The following is a 16,753-nucleotide window of genomic DNA, read 5'->3' as shown; positions in this document are numbered from 1 at the left end:
GGCCCGTGCGCCATGGCCGCTGAGCCTGCGCATCCGGAGCCTGTGCTCCGCAACAGGAGAGGCCACAACAGTGAGAGGCCGGCGTAAAACAATACACTTTATTTTGGAGGGAAATAGCTCATCATTAAAAACATACATTGGTACACAGGCTATTATTTTTCATTATTTTAGTGTTTATGAATGCCAAACTTGGATAGCATGCCTGCCCTCTGAACTGAAAATTTCGTCCTCACAATATATAAGTATTCCTCCTATAACAAAAACAAATTAAACCATACTGTTGGAAAAAACAGAAATATTTGGCATAGGCCTCTGAGTGGGGTTGAAAAACGAGTTATGATGTGTTTCAACTGTATGGAAGAACATTCTAGAATCCACCTAGAAACATTTGGCGAAACAATTGGCCTGGTGCTATTGGGGTTGTTCTGCCTCAGAGGGGGATAGAGGGTGCATGGCAGGGTGTTGAAGACTCATAACAGCCACAGAATCACTTACTCAAAGTTAACCAAGATTCAATACAGAATAATATACAACAGTAGAACAATCTCAATTATTATTATTGTTATTCAATGCCTGGAAAGCAAGTTGTAAGCTAAGAAAAAAATACCTCAGCAGGAACAATAGTCAACATGTTTATAAGACTTGGAAGATGAAAAAACTTCATCATTCATAGATGACGTCTTATGCACAAGTACATTCGTTTCCAGGGCATTAGGGGACAACCACAAAACATACAAAGTAAGAGTAAATCCAAGCTGCTTAACTTTCCACCATTCTCTTGAGTATTAAACCCAGACCACCTTTGGCCACTTGCAGGGGTGTCTTTTCTTCCTTATTCTCAATGTAAATACTTGCTCCTTGGGACACCAGCAGTTTTGCTACTTCCACTCTCTCCTCATCACAGGCTAAGTGTCTGAAATCAAGGACCACAAAGAAGGATTAATCATTTGCAATTCTATGTAATGGTTAGGATTTCCTGACAGGTAGTCTAAACTGCATATTATTAGGTAGTGTAATATTGGAACGTTACTTAATCTGGAAAGGAAAATCGATTTTCATGGGGAAGACTGTTTATAAGTTAAAATTCATTGGAATAGTCTTATAACACCAGATCATAAATCACAATTCTGGTCCTACTACAACAGAAGTGATCTACATGCCAGCCTAAGGAATAACATCCTTATTTTATGAAGACTAGTGGTTTACACCAAACACATGCAATAATTCCAGGGGAGAACTTAGAAAAATCTCCATACACAACCTGCTAACAGCAATTTGTGTGGTTTAAATTTTGGAAAAGCAGTTTAAAAAGTTTTATATTATTTGATTGTTACAGACACCTTGTAAGTTAGCAAGGTACTATTATCACCATTTTACAGTTGAAATTGTGACAGAGGTTAGTCTTTGCCTATGATGACATGGCTGAGCAGTGAGGGGGAAACCTTGTCAGGCACTTAACGGTTTACCAGGTAGGGTATTAGACACTAACGTGTTATTTTATTTAAACTTCACAATGATCTAGTGAGGAAGGAATTATTATCCTCATATTACAGATAAGGAAATTAGACTCAGGAAAGTTAAGTAACTTCTCTGAGTTACTTAATACAAGTATTTAATATAGTTGTTTAAGTGGCTGAGTTTGGATTGGGTAAACAGCATGTAGCTATTCCTTAATCGTAGGCTCTGCTCAGGACCCAATACTGCCTGACTCCTAAATTTCCTCCAGGCCACCCTGCCTTTCTTATTTGGAGAAAATGGCTAGAATATGCATGTTTTTCTAGACAGAGTTGCTCAGAACTACAGAAAAAAATTGTAAAACTAAGAGTTAAGAAAACAATACTTTAAAAAAATTGAAACCTACTTTGGACTAAAAAGAAGATTCACAGAATTTCTGGTTCAAAAAAGTCACCATTCGATAAGGAAGAATAGTGGCCAAGTACTGTAGAAAAAATATCAAGGTAGAGGACGGCTTCAGGTCAAGCATAAATCAATTCCAGATGGATTTGAGTTAAATGAAAAACAATAACCAAACCAAACCAATGCAATGTTTTGAAAAAAACTACAATGAAATACAGGTGAATAGTTAACTAATTTCAGGGTGAGGAAGCACTTTCTAGTTATGAGGGAAGATTAATAGGTTTGACTGGATAGAGTTGAAATCTTTGGTTATTTCAAAAAAAAATCATAAACAAAATGAAAAGACAAACTGGGAAAATATTTTCAACTAACATGGCAGAAGGTTAATATTTGTACTATGTCAAGTCAAGGGTACATAAAAAAATCAGTAAAAATAAATTAATTCTCCAAAAGGAAACAGAGAAAGGGACACAAAAAGTTATAATTTAGAGAAGGAATATAATTAGTCATAGGCATTAAAAAATTTTTAGCTTCATTGATAATAAAAAATGTAAATTACAACTCTGAAATACCATTTTTCCTATAAGAAAAGGATATTTTTGGTGTTGGTGAGGGGGTAATAGGCACTCTCACACTGCTATTGGGAGGGTACAATGATACAACTCCTCTGGAAGCAATCTCGGAATATACAGCAATTGTCTTAAACTATGTGTATCTATTTACCCAGCAATTCTACTTCTAACTTCTATACTAAGATAATAATAAGCAGTATGGCCAATGATTTTTGTATAAAGTTGGTCAATATAGCATTATTTATAATAGTGGAAAACTCATAAAAGCTTAAATATACAGTAATAGAGGAATTATTAAATTATGCCATATCCATAAAATGGAGTTGTGGATAGCCATTCAAAAACGTTTTAGAAATATTTATTAACATTGGAAAATGCTCACACTATGAGGTGAAAAGAACAAGATATAAAACTACATACACATTATCGTCCCAATTTTACAAAAAAAAAGCATATGTAAAGTATGTATATTTGCATATAAAAGACAGGGAGGAAATACATTAAAATGTTATCAGTGGTTATTTCTGGGTGGCAAAATGATAGGCATTTTGAATTTTTATCTTTATACTTTTGTGTACTTTCAAATTTTCTTGCCATAAACATGTATTACATTTATAAGCAGACTAAAAAAGGAAATGATGTGTAAGAATTAGTGCAAGAGAATCCCGGGGGAAGATGGCGGAAGTGTAAGATGGGGAGATCACTTTCCTCCCCACAGATACATCAGAAATTCATCTACACGTGGAACAACTCCTACAGAACACCTACTGAACACTGGCAGAAGACCTCAGACCCCCCAAAAGGCAAGAAACTCCCCACGTACCTGGGTAGGGCAAAAGAAAAAAGAATAAACAGAGACAAAAGGATAGGGATGGGATCTGCACCAGTGGGAGGGAGCCGTGAAGGAGGAAAGGTTTCCACACACTAGAAGCCCCTTCGCAGGTGGAGACTGCGGGTGGCGGAGAGGGAAAGCTTCGGAGTAGCGGAGGAGAGCGCAGCAACAGGGGTGTGGAGGGCAAAGCGGAGAGGTACCTGCACAGAGGATTGGTGCTGACCAGCACTCACCAGCCTGAGAGGCTTGTCTGCTCACCCGCCGGGGCGGGCAGGGCTGGGAGCTGAGGCTCGGGCTTCGGTCAGAGCGCGCAGGGAGAGGACTGGGGTTGGCGGTGTGAACACAGCCTGAAGGGGTTAGTGCGCCATGGCTAGCCCGGAGGGAGTCCGGGAAAAAGTCTGGAGCTGCCGAAGAGGCAAGAGACTTTTTCTTCCCTCTTTGTTTCCTGGTACATGAGGAGAGGGGATTAAGAGCGCTGCTTAAAGGAGCTCCAGAGACGAGCGTGAGCTGCGGCTAAAGGCACGGACCCCGGAGACGGGCGTGGGATGCTGGGGCTGCTGCTGCCGCTGCCAAGAAGCCTGTGTGTGAGCGCAGGTCACTGTCTACGCCCCCTTTCCGGGGAGCCTGTGCAGCCCGCCACTGCTGGGGTCCCGGGATCCAGGGACGGCTTCCCCAGGAGAGCGCACGGCGCGCCTCGGGCTGGTGCAACGTCACGCCGGCCTCTGCCACCGCAAGCTATCCCCGCACTCCGTGCCCCTCCCTCCCCTAGGCTGAAGTGAGCCAGAGCCCCTGAATCAGCGGCTCCTTTAAACCCTGTCCTGTCTGAGTGAAGAACAGACGCCCTCCGGCGACCTACACGCAGAGGCGGGGCCAAATCCAAAGCTGAGACCCCGGAGCTGTGAGAACAAAGAAGAGAAAGGGAAATCTCTCCCAGCAGCCTCAGAAGCAGCGGATTAAAGCTCCACAATCAACTTGATGTACCCTGCATCTGTGGAAAACATGAATAGACAACGAATCATCCCAAATTGAGGAGGTGGACTTTGAGAACAAGATTTAAGATTTTTACCCCTTTTCCTCTTTTTACAACGAATTATCCCAAATTAAGGAGGTGGACTTTGAGAGCAAGATTTACGAATTTTTTCCCCCTTGTTCTCTTTTTGTGAATGTGTATGTGTATGCTTCTGTGTGAGATTTTCTCTGTATAGCTTTGCTTCCACCATTTGTCCCAGGTTTCTATCCATCCATTTTTTTAATAATTACTTTTTAATTTTAATAACACTATTATATTTTAACATATTTTATTCTATTTTACTTTATCTTCTCTCATTCTCTTTTTCCTACCTTCCCTTCCTCCCTCCCTCCCCCCCTCCCTCCTTTCTTACTTTCTTTCTTTCCTTCCTCTCTCCCTCCCTCCCTTTCTTTCTTTCCTTCCTCCCTCCCTCCTTCCTTCCTTTCTTTCTGTTTCTTTCCTTCTTTCTCTCTCTTTCTCTCTTTCCTTCCTCCTTTCTTTCTTTCCTTCCTTCCTCCTTTATTTCTTTCTTTCTTTCCTTCCTGCCTCCCTCCTTCCTTCCTTCCTTTCTTTCTTTCTCTCTTTCTTCTACTAATTCTTTCTTTCTACTTTTTCTCCCTTTTATCCTGAGCCGGGTAGATGAAAGGCTCTTGGTGCTGCAGCCAGGAGTCAGTGCTGTGCCTCTGAGGTGGGAGAGCCAACTTCAGGACACGGGTCCAAAAGAGACCTCTCAGCTCCACATAATATCAAGCGGCAAAAATCTCCCAGAGATCTCCATCTCAACACCAGCACCCAGCTTCACTCAACGACCAGCAAGCTACAGTGCTGGTCACGCTATGCCAAGCAACTAACAAGACAGTAACACAATACCACTCATTAGCAGAGAGGCTGCCTAAAAACATAATAAGGCCACAGGCACCCCAAAACACACCACCAGACGTGGACCTGTCCACCAGAAAGGCAAGATCGAGCCTCATCGACAAGAACACAGGCACTAGTCCCCTCCACCAGGAAGCCTACACAACCCACTGAAACAACCTTAGCCACTGGGGACAGACACCAAAAACAATGGGAACTACGAATCTGCAGCCTGCAAAAAGGAGACCCCAAACACAGTAAGATAAGCAAAATGAGAAGACAGAAAAACACACAGCAGGTGAAGGAGCAAGATAAAAACCCACCAGACCTAACAAATGAAGAGGAAATAGGCAGTCTACCTGAAAAAGAATTTAGAATAATGATAGTAAAGATGATCCAAAATCTTGGAAATAGAATAGACAAAATGCAAGAAACAGTTAACAAGGACCTAGAAGAACTAAAGATGAATCAAGCAACGATTAAAAACACAATAAATGAAATGAAAAATACTCTAGATGGGATCAATAGCAGAATACCTGAGGCAGAAGAACGGATAACTGATGTGAAAGATAAAATAGTGGAAATAACTGCTGCAGAGCAGAATAAAGAAAAAAGAATGAAAAGAACTGAGGACAGTCTCAGAGACCTCTGGGACAACATTCAATGCACCAACATTAAAATTATAGGGGTTCCAGAAGAAGAAGAGAAAAAGAAAGGGACTGAGAAAATATTTGAAGAGATTATAGTTGAAAACTTCCCTAATATGGGAAAGGAAATAGTTAATCAAGTCCAGGAAGCACAGAGAGTCCCATACAGAATAAATCCAAGGAGAAATACGCCAAGACACATATTGATCAAACTGTCAAAAATTAAACACAAAGAAAACATATTAAAAGCAGCAAGGGAAAAACAACAAATAACACACAAGGGAATCCCCATCAGGTTAACAGCTGATCTCTCAGCAGAAACTCTACAAGCCAGAAGGGAGTGGCAGGACATATTTAAAGTGATGAAGGAGAAAAACCTGCAACCAAGATTACTCTACCCAGCAACGATCTCATTCAGATTTGATGGAGAAATTAAAACGTTTACAGACAAGCAAAAGCTGAGAGAGATCAGCACCACCAAACCAGCTTTAAAACAAATGCTAAAGGAACTTCTCTAGGCAAGAAACACAACAGAAGGAAAATACCTACAATAATGAACCCAAAACAATGAAGAAAATGGGAATAGGAACATACATATCAATAATTACCTTAAATGTAAATGGACTAAATGCTCCCACCAAAAGACACAGATTGGCTGAATGGATACAAAAACAAGACCCATATATATGCTGTCTACAAGAGACCCACTTCAGACCTAGAGACACATACAGATTGAAAGTAAGGGGATGGAAAAAGATATTCCATGCAAATGGAAATCAAAAGAAAGCTGGAGTAGCAATTCTTATATCAGACAAAATAGACTTTAAAATAAAGACTATTAGAAGAGACAGAGAAGGACACTACACAATGATCAAGGGATCGATCCAAGAAGATGATATAACAATTGTAAATATTTATGCACCCAACATAGGAGCACCTCAATACATCAGGCAAATAATAACAGCCATAAAAGCGGAAATCGACAGTAACACACTCATAGTAGGGGACTTCAACACCCCACTTTCACCAATGGACAGATCATCCAAAATGAAAATAAATAAGGAAACACAAGCTTTAAATGATACATTAAACAAGATGGACTTCATTGATATTTATAGGACATTCCATCCAAAAACAACAGAATACACATTTTTCTCAAGTGCTCATGGAACATTCTCCAGGATAGATCATATCTTGGGTCACAAATCAAGCCTTGGTAAATTTAAGAAAATTGAAATTGTATCAAGTATCTTTTCCGACCACAATGCTATGAGACTAGACATCAATTACAGGAAAAGATCTGTAAAAAATACAAACACATGGAGGCTAAACAATACACTACTTAGTTACGAAGTGATCACTGAAGAAATCAAAGAGGAAATAAAAAAATACCTAGAAACAAATGACAATGGAGACACGACGACCCAAAACCTATGGGACGCAGCAAAAGCAGTTCTAAGGGGGAAGTTTATAGCAATATAATCCCACCTTAAGAAACAGGAAACATCTCGAGTAAACAACCTGACCCTGCACCTAAAGCAATTAGAGAAAGAAGAACAAAAAAACCCCAAAGTTAGCAGGAGGAAAGCAATCATAAAGATCAGATCAGAAATAAATGAAAAAGAAATGAAGGAAACGATAGCAAACATCAATAAAACTAAAAGCTGGTTCTTTGAGAAGATAAACAAAATTGATAAACCATTAGCCAGACTCATCAAGAAAAAAAGGGAGAAGACTCAAATCAATAGAATTAGAAATGAAAAAGGAGAAGTAACAACTGACACTGCAGAAATACAAAAGATCATGAGGGATTACTACAAGCAACTCTATGCCAATAAAATGCACAACCTGGAAGAAATGGACAAACTCTTAGAAATGCACAACCTGCCAAGACTGAATCAGGAAGAAATAGAAAATATGAATAGATCAAACACAAGCACTGAAATTGAAACTGTGATTAAAAATCTTCCAACAAACAAAAGCCCAGGACCAGATGGCTTCACGGGCGAATTCTATCAAACATTTAGAGAAGAGCTAACACCCATCCTTCTCAAGCTCTTCCAAAATATAGCAGATGGAGGAACACTCCCAAACTCATTCTACGAGGCCACCATCACCTTGATAACAAAACCAGGCAAGGATGTCACAAAGAAAGAAAACTACAGGCCAATATCACTGATGAACATAGATGCAAAAATCCTCAACAAAATACTAGCAAACAGAATCCAACAGCACATTAAAAGCATCATACACCATGATCAAGTGGGGTTTATTCCAGTTATGCAAGGATTCTTCAATATATGCAAATCAATCAATGTGATACACCATATTAACAAATTGAAGGAGAAAAACCATATGATCATCTCAATAGATGCAGAGAAAGCTTTCGACAAAATTCAGCACCCATTTATGATAAAAACCCTGCAAAAAGTAGGCATAGAGGGAACTTTCCTCAACGTAATAAAGGCCATATATGACAAACCCACAGCCAACATCGTCCTCAATGGTGAAAAACTGAAACCATTTCCACTAAGATCAGGAACAAGACAAGGCTGCACACTCTCACCACTCTTATTCAACATAGTTTTGGAAGTTTTAGCCACAGCAATCAGAGAAGAAAAGGAAATAAAAGGAATCCAAATTGGAAAAGAAGAAGTAAAGCTGTCACTGTTTGCAGATGACATGATACTATACATAGAGAATCCTAAAGATGCTACCAGAAAACTACTAGAGCTAATCAATGAATTTGGTAAAGTAGCAGGATACAAAATTAATGCACAGAAATCTCTGGCATTCCTGTACACTAATGATGAAAAATATGAAAGTGAAATCAAGAAAACTCTCCCATTTACCACTGCAACAAAAAGAATAAAATATCTAGGAATAAACCTACCTAAGGAGACAAAAGACCTGTATGCAGAAAATTATAAGACACTGATGAAAGAAATTAAAGATGATACAAATAGATGGAGAGATATACCATGTTCCTGGATTGGAAGAATCAATATTGTGAAAATGTCTCTACTACCCGAAGCAATCTACAGATTCAATGCAATCCCTGTCAAACTACCACTGGCATTTTTCACAGAACTAGAACAAAAAATTTCAAAATTTGTTTGGAAAAACAAAAGACCCCGAATAGCCAAAGCAATCTTGAGAACGAAAAACAGAGCTGGAGGAATCAGGCTCCCTGACTTCAGACTATACTACAAAGCTACAGTAATCAAGACAGTGTGGTACTGGCACAAAAACAGAAAGATAGATCAATGGAACAGGATAGAAAGCCCAGAGATAAACCCATGCACATATGGCCAACTTATCTTTGATAAAGGAGGCAGGAATGTACAGTGGAGAAAGGACAGCCTCTTCAATAAGTGGTGCTGGGAAAACTGGACAGGGACATGTAAAAGTATGAGATTAGATCATTCCCTAACACCATACAAAAAAATAAGCTCAAAATGGATTAAAGACCTAAATGTAAGGCCAGACACTATCAAACTCTTAGAGGAAAACATAGGCAGAACACTCTATGATATAAATCACAGCAAGATCCTTTTGGACCCACCTCCTAGAGAAATGGAAATAAAAACAAAGATAAACAAATGGGACCTAATGAAACTTCAAAGCTTTTGCACAGCCAAGGAAACCATAAACAAGACCAAAAGACAACCCTCAGAATGGGAGAAAATATTTGCAAATGAAGCAACTGACAAAGGATTAATCTCCAAAATATATAAGCAGCTCATGCAGCTCAATAGCCAAAAAACAAACAACCCAATCCAAAAATGGGCAGAAGACTTAAATAGACATTTCTCCAAAGAAGACATACAGATTGCCAACAGACACATGAAAGAATGCTCAGCATCATTAATGATTAGAGAAATGCAAATCAAAACTACAATGAGATATCATCTCACACCAGTCAGAATGGCCATCATCAAAAAATCTAGAAACAATGCTGGAGAGGGTGTGGAGAAAAGGGAACACTCTTGCACTGCTGGTGGGAATGTGAATTGGTACAGCCACTATGGAGAACAGTATGCAGGTTCCTTAAAAAACTACAAATAGAACTACCATATGACCCAGCAATCCCACTACTAGGCATATACCCTGAGAAAAGCATAATTCAAAAAGAGACATGTACCAAAATGTTCATTGCAGCTCTATTCACAATAGCCCGGAGAGGGAAACAACCTAAGTGTCCATTATCGGATGAATGGATAAAGAAGATGTGGCACATATATACAATGGAATATTACTCAGCCATAAAAAGAAATGAAATTGAGCTATTTGTAATGAGGTGGATAGACCTAGAGTCTGTCATAGAGAGTGAAGTAAGTCAGAAAGAGAAAGACAAATACCGTATGCTAACACATATATATGGAATTTAAGAAAAAAATGTCATGAAGAAACTAGGGGTAAAACAGGAATAAAGACACAGACCTACTTGAGAATGGACTTGAGCATATGGGGAGGGGGAAGGGTAAGCTGTGACAAAGTGAGAGAGAGGCATGGACATATATACAGTACCAAACGTAAGGTAGATAGATAGTGGGAAGCAGCCGCAGAGCACAGGGAGGTCGGTTCGGTGCTTTGGGACCGCCTGGAGGGGTGGGATAGGGAGGGTGGGAGGGAGGGAGACGCAAGAGGGAAGGGATATGGGTACAGATGTATATGTATGACTCATTCACTTTGTTATAAAGCAGAAACTAATAAAAAAAAAAGAATTAGTGCAAGAGGGCTGATATCAGGTAGAATACAAATGACTGCTACTTGTCACTTACAGAGGAGTGTTACCCTCAGTGTCTTGGATGTTTGTGGAAGCTTTGTAGTACAGAAGAATATGAATCATCTTCAAGTTACCCTTGGCTGCTGCCCGGTGCATTGCTGTAGCCTCATAATGGTCCTTAGCGTCTGGATTAGCCCCGCTTTCCAGTAACATGACAGCAATCTGGGAAGATGGAGAAGAAAACAATGCAGAGATCTATTTGTGTTTGCGTACAGGTTTAGAACTCAAAAGAAGCAGCCTAGGAATGGAACCCTACCTCATGCCTGTTTTTGGAAGCTGCATAATGTAGGGGAGTACAGCCATTTTGATTGACAGCATTCACTTGAGCACCTTTTCCCAGAAGAGCTTTTACAATCTCATCCCGGCCAGCGGAAGCAGCAATATGAAGAGGAGACCAACCTGCCTGTAAGAGGTGGGCAGAACAAAAACCAGGGGGAAAAGGCACAGGGATTAATGCTAACATTTAGGCCGGGTTTACAGAGCTGTGTGTAAATGGTTTAAAAAAATGTTCTTTCTCTTTCCCTCATTAAGCACTGCAGGATATTTGGAAACCAGATATATAAAAGAAAAGAAAAGCACCCATAATCCCACAACATGGAAATAATACGTAAGTCTAATTCTAATGTGTTTTAAGATTGGGATCAAGGATACCCCAATAGGGTATCAAGTTCCGTGAGGTGCATTTTCCACAATATCCACTTATCATTACGTTGTGAAAAGTTTTCTATGTCATTCTTTGGAATCATAACTTTATTGGTTGCATGTTATTATCATTATTATTATTATTATTATTATTTTGGCCACGCCAGGCGGCTTGCGGGATCTTAGTTCCCTGACCGGGGATTGAACCTGTGCCCTTGGCAGCAAAAGTGCAGAGTCCCAACCACTGAACCACCAGGGAATCCCCTGGTTGCGTATTATTTTATTAGGTGTATATATATATGCTGTATTCAACTGTTCCTCCATTAAACTGTTTTTACTTTTTTGCCATTATCAATATTATTTTATTGAGCATCCTCGAAAAGGAATCTGCCTATAAAAACATTTCCATCCTTATTCTTCACAAGTCTTATCCTAATATAACCAATACCATTACACCAAATCTTTATATAACAAAAAAAGATACTAGGCCCTCATTATTCAGGCAATATTCACCAAAAACAATTTCCAACATAATAAAAAGGATTTGTAGTCTCTTAGGGGTAATCATAAAAGACTTGATCTGCATGTTTACCTTAAATTACAGGCTATGAGTGGCAAAATGAACATTCTGAAATAATGTAACCACCAGTCCTGTATTTGGTCACTGGGGACATGCTGTAAGTTCCTAGTCATAAACGTTAAAATTTGTTTGTGAGCTTAATACTCGGGCTTTAGTAAACACCAGTCTGGAGTCTAAAGATAACTGGGGATTTATCAACTCTGCCTAGTACTCACATCATCTTTATCATTCACTGGCACTCCAAGTTGCAGCAAGAATTCAACAATTTCTGTATGTCCGGCTGAGCATGCCCAATGCAAGGCAGTTCTGCTGTCCTACACAGGAAGCAGAGAAGCAATAAGACCAACATTCTTGAAGAAAAATAGAACTAAGGCAAGAAAACAGAAAAAAAAATTTAATATTGGAGCCAGCAAACCTACGGTTTGGGAACAAGGAATGGAGAGCACTGGATCCTCAGGTAGGTAACCTTAAACCATATTACTTACATAAGAGAGACCAAGGTTTTAGTAACATGAGGAGAATACATTGATGAACGTAGGTAATTCTGGGCAGACTAGAGCCATGAAAGCAATAGAGCAAAAAACTGATTTCAGTGCTTTGGCAGAAATACAGCTTTGGCTATTTCTGTTATGTACGTACTTTTATGTCAGGCACTGTGCTAAGAGTTTTACGTGCATCATCTCCTGTAATCCCCATGATCCTATACAGTGGATATTATCCCCATTTTACAGACTCCTCAGGGTAAGCAACTTGTCAAGGTCGCACAGCTAGTAAATCGTGAAGTTGGGACACAAACTCGTCAGCTCTGAATTTTCTAGATGCTCTAGAAAGAACAAATGTATCTTCTGCGAAAGAAATGTTCATGAAACTAGTTGAGATTATAACCATTTAAAAAACATACCACACACAGAATTAGAGAGCAACATTACTTTAAAAAAATAATAAGCTAGGAGTTAGTCATGTTTCTCAAAGGGAATCTCTCTGTCTCTTTTCTTTTTTGCAGTGACTGCTATATTTTGTAGCCCTATGTAAAAGAAAATGGTATTTTAAAATTTATTACAAAAATTTCAAACTCATGTAAAAATACAGGGAACATAATATAATCCATATGCCTATCACCTACATCTTATAACTATTTTGCCATATTTGCCTCATCTGTTTTGCTCCTTGATGAGATTTTTAAAAACAAATCTTAAATATTATGACCTTTCATACCTAAATATTTGAGTATCTAAAAAATACTTTACTACATAGCTATTACACTGATTAAAATTAACACTAACTCCTTTATAACATCAAATACCCAGATTTCCCCAACTGTCCACCAAATGTCTTTTTGCAGTTGGCTTGTTTCAATCAGGATCCATACAAGCTCCATAAGTTGCAAATGTTTGTTATGTTTCTTAAGTCTTTTTTAATAGCTTTTTTTTTTTTTTTTTTTTGCGGTACGCGGGCCTCTCACTGTTGTGGCCTCTCCCGTTGCGGAGCACAGGCTCCGGACGCGCAGGCTCAGTGGCCATGGCTCACGGGCCCAGCCGCTCCGCGGCATGTGGGATCCTCCCGGACCGGGGCACGAACCCGTGTCCCCTCCATCGGCAGGCGGACTCTCAACCACCGTGCCACCAGGGAAGCCCTCTTAAGTCTTTTGATCTTGAATAGTTTCTCCCTTTTTCATGCCATTGACTTCATGAAGAATGGTTAGAAGTATTATTAAATCTTGATATTGTTAAATTAAATCTAAAGTATTAAATATCACCAGACCAAAATGAAGGTAAACTAGACAAAGGCATTTTCAGGTTGAGCAATAAAGAAAAGTTCCAGAAAAAAAGTCTCTGAACTTCTAATTCTCTTCCCAAACACACAAAATGGAGATTTGTAATTATGTGACACTGTCTTGCTAGTGCTGAGCACGGTGCCTGTCAAATAGGAGGCAATCTATAAATGTATGTTGGCTTACTGAGGGCACCGTGAATCCTTCTAGAAACTCAGGGTGAAAGCATGAGGGTCTTTTGAGCAGGAGGGCAGAAAGAAACACTTCCCAGGGTCCACTCACTTTTGTTCTGCCTTTGCCTAAAATGCCCCTTCATCCCAAAGGGAAATCCCACTCATCCTTCAAGATACAGCCAACCTTTCCTCCTTCGCAAAGCCTCTTCAGTTACGACAACATTCGGTTTTTCTAAGCGAGATTAAGTCAGGTCCTTCCATGATACGTTCTGAAAGCCCCACGTCAACTTCTCTCCCGAGTATTTACCACAATTTATAATCGGACATATGATTTGGAATTATTTTATTAACATCTGCTCCTTCCATTCGACTGTATCCTCAGCTCCCAGCTGAGGCGTTCAGTTACACGTGTTCCATTGAATAAAATCACTAATAAAAGCAAACAAACCCATTTCCAAAAACCAAAAACTTTCCTTCTCACTGATGTCTCAAAGACTGGGCATTTCTGAGAAATGCGCAAACGTTCTAGAAATATCCAAAATACAGCGACTAAGTACTGGGCCAAAAAACAACACTGGCGGTTTGTGGGGCTAGCTCCGGCCGCCCGGTCCCGAGTCCTGAGGTGACCCTGGGGTAAGGATCGGGCGGCGGGGGCGGAGATCTGGCCCTCTCGGAACCGGCCTCCCCATGGGTTGGGCTGGGCCGGGCAGCCACGTTGGTCTCCGCCGCTGCCGCCGCCGCCGCCGCCAGCGGAGAGGCCCCAAGCGTTCCTTTACCTGGTCAGTCCTAGTGGCCAGGGATTTATCGGCCAGGATCCTCTCCTTCAACTCCTCCAGCTTCCCGCTGTAGGCCAGGTTGCAGACCATTAGGTTAGACACACACCCCTCCATTTTGCTTTCACAGGATCTCGTGAAGCCTGAGCAGCGCCAGCCTAACGTCGCCAGCTCCGACTGCCAATCAAAAAGGAGGCATTAGAGCTCCTCCAGTCACCAACCTCGCTCGTTCCTTTGCGTCTTTCCCCATCGCAGGGCGCCTTTGGGAGTTGCAGTTTGAGCGCAGTTCCGGGCGGGGAGGAGCCTTTGCCGCTGTCTCCGTCTCTGCCATTAGCAGCGCGGAACTACAAGTCCCGGCATCCCTTGCGGCCGCCGTAGTCAAGTGGCCGGTGGAATTGGCCCAGGATGACAGCTGGAGAATGGAGTCAGGTACGGGGAGCGGCTTCGTGTAGAACCGGGGTGGGTGGTCGCTGTTGGGGCATTGAGTCGGTGACGCGAAGTGGGTGCGGGGTCATGGCAAGAGAGTTATGGGAGCCAGAAAGTCCTGTCCCACGGGGGCCCTGACCTGCAGTGGTAAGCGGAAGGGAAAACGGTAGCAGCTGAGTACTACCTCCTGAGCTCGAACCAGTGCCTGTGGCCATCCTCCCCCTCGCTGGTATCGCTGCCAAAGGAATGGAAAGAACTAGGGGTTAATTATTCTGACGTTTCGACAGAGTGGCATTAGGGCAGAATTCTGCCACAACAGTGATAGCATATGACACCGTAGTAAGGTGATGTGCCAGGGTGATGCCAAAGGCAGGGTGTGATGCCATAGGTCCCACTTGATATCTAAGAGATCTCGGGGAGTCCATGGCCTGGTGACATCACAACTTGATGAGGGTCATCTTGACACTGTGGTATGGTGTTGGCTCTTTAATATCACGATAATAACGGTGACATCGAAGTTTTGCTACAACTATTAAGCTAATAGTGTTTCTATTTATGGGATTCCTAAATAGTGCCATAGCAGAAGAGATGCAAGGCTTATCCTTTATAGGGCATATCCAGGCTGGCATCATACCAAAACCAGGTAACGATAAGAATACACTCAAGAAAGAGACTGACTATGTTTATATTTACCCTGTTATGGTGTAGAACAGGGCTTGGCAACCTTTCCGTAAAGAGCCACATAGTAAATATTTTAGGCTTTGGGGGCCAAAAGGCAAAATCGAGGATAATTTGTAGGTACTTACATGACAAGGGAGAAAACAAATTTCAACAAATTTTTATTGATGAAATTCAAGGTATAGTAATAATAATTGAGCATTTTTTTTTTGTAATATGAGACTACTAATGAGAATAATGGAATTCTTTGGGGGGGATAACATTTTGTTTATTTGGGGCTAATAGTCAGTGTTCCCTATCATCAAAATCATTTCAAATGTTCATCTGTTAATACTGATCTGTAATGAGATTTTACCCATTTCATCTTTGTAAATGTCTTTTCACACAAATAGGTATGACTCCACAAACATATTCTTGTTATTTTTTATTTAAATACATTTTAAATTTCAGAATAGCTTTAGATTTATGGAAAAGTTGCAAAGATAATGCAGAATTCCTGTGTACCCCTCACCCAGTTTCCCCTACTGTTCCTTTCCTATTTTTAACAGCTTTATTGGGATATAGTTTTCATATCATAAAATTCACCCATTTTAAGTGTAGTTAAATATTTTTAGTAACTTTACTGCATGGTGCAACCATAATCATAATCAGTTTCAGAACATTTTCATTTCCCCCCAAAGATCCCTCACGCTCATTTTTTTACAGTTAATCCTCGTTCCCACTCCCAGCCCCAGGGAACCACTGATCTACTTTGTCTCTATAAATTTGCCTATTCTGGGCATTTCATCTAAATTAAATCAAATAAGAAGTGGTCTTTTGTGCCTGGCTTCTTTCACTTAGCATAATATTTTTTGAGGTTCATCCATATTGTAGCATGTACCAGTACTTCATTAATTTTTATTGCCAAATAGCATTCCATTATGTGGCTATAAAACATTTTGTCTGTCTACTCGCTAGACATGTAGGTTGTTTCCAGTTTTTGGCTATTATGAATAATGCTGCTAAGGACATTAGCATGTGAGTCTTTGTGTGGACAGGTGTTTTCACTTCTCTTTGGTAGGAACCTAAGGGTGGAATGACTGCATGATATGACAAATTTATCTTTAACTTTATAAGAAACTATAAAACTATTTTCCAAAGCAGCAG

General features: G+C 40.4%; 2 protein-coding genes across 3 annotated transcripts in view; one reads left to right on the top strand and one right to left on the bottom strand.

Annotated features, from left to right (window-relative positions):
* Positions 1-616: 616 nt before the first annotated feature.
* On the bottom strand, positions 617-14,730 carry PSMD10 (proteasome 26S subunit, non-ATPase 10). Of its 2 annotated transcripts, none has more exons than XM_060086973.1 (5): positions 14,507-14,726; positions 12,002-12,100; positions 10,821-10,967; positions 10,560-10,726; positions 617-913 (listed from the first exon to the last, which is right to left on the bottom strand). In XM_060086973.1, exons 1-5 carry the CDS (start codon positions 14,618-14,620, stop codon positions 760-762), a joined length of 681 nt encoding a protein of 226 aa, XP_059942956.1. In that variant the 5' UTR covers positions 14,621-14,726; the 3' UTR covers positions 617-759. The 2 variants fall into 2 exon arrangements, with proteins under 2 accessions (XP_059942956.1, XP_059942957.1); XM_060086974.1 differs by having other exon boundaries at positions 827-913; positions 10,639-10,726; positions 14,507-14,730.
* ATG4A (autophagy related 4A cysteine peptidase) overlaps positions 14,718-16,753 on the top strand; it is a 71,884-nt gene continuing 69,848 nt past the window's right edge. The window contains exon 1 of the mRNA XM_060086971.1: positions 14,718-14,932. Coding sequence (XP_059942954.1) covers positions 14,923-14,932 — 10 coding nt within the window. The 5' untranslated portion in view covers positions 14,718-14,922. The remainder of the gene's footprint in view (positions 14,933-16,753) is intronic.

The sequence above is a fragment of the Mesoplodon densirostris genome, chromosome X (genome assembly GCF_025265405.1).
Source record: "Mesoplodon densirostris isolate mMesDen1 chromosome X, mMesDen1 primary haplotype, whole genome shotgun sequence".
Lineage (NCBI taxonomy): Eukaryota > Metazoa > Chordata > Mammalia > Artiodactyla > Ziphiidae > Mesoplodon > Mesoplodon densirostris.
Note: the sequence above shows the minus strand (reverse complement) of the source record. Positions and strands in the feature narration are given on the sequence as shown.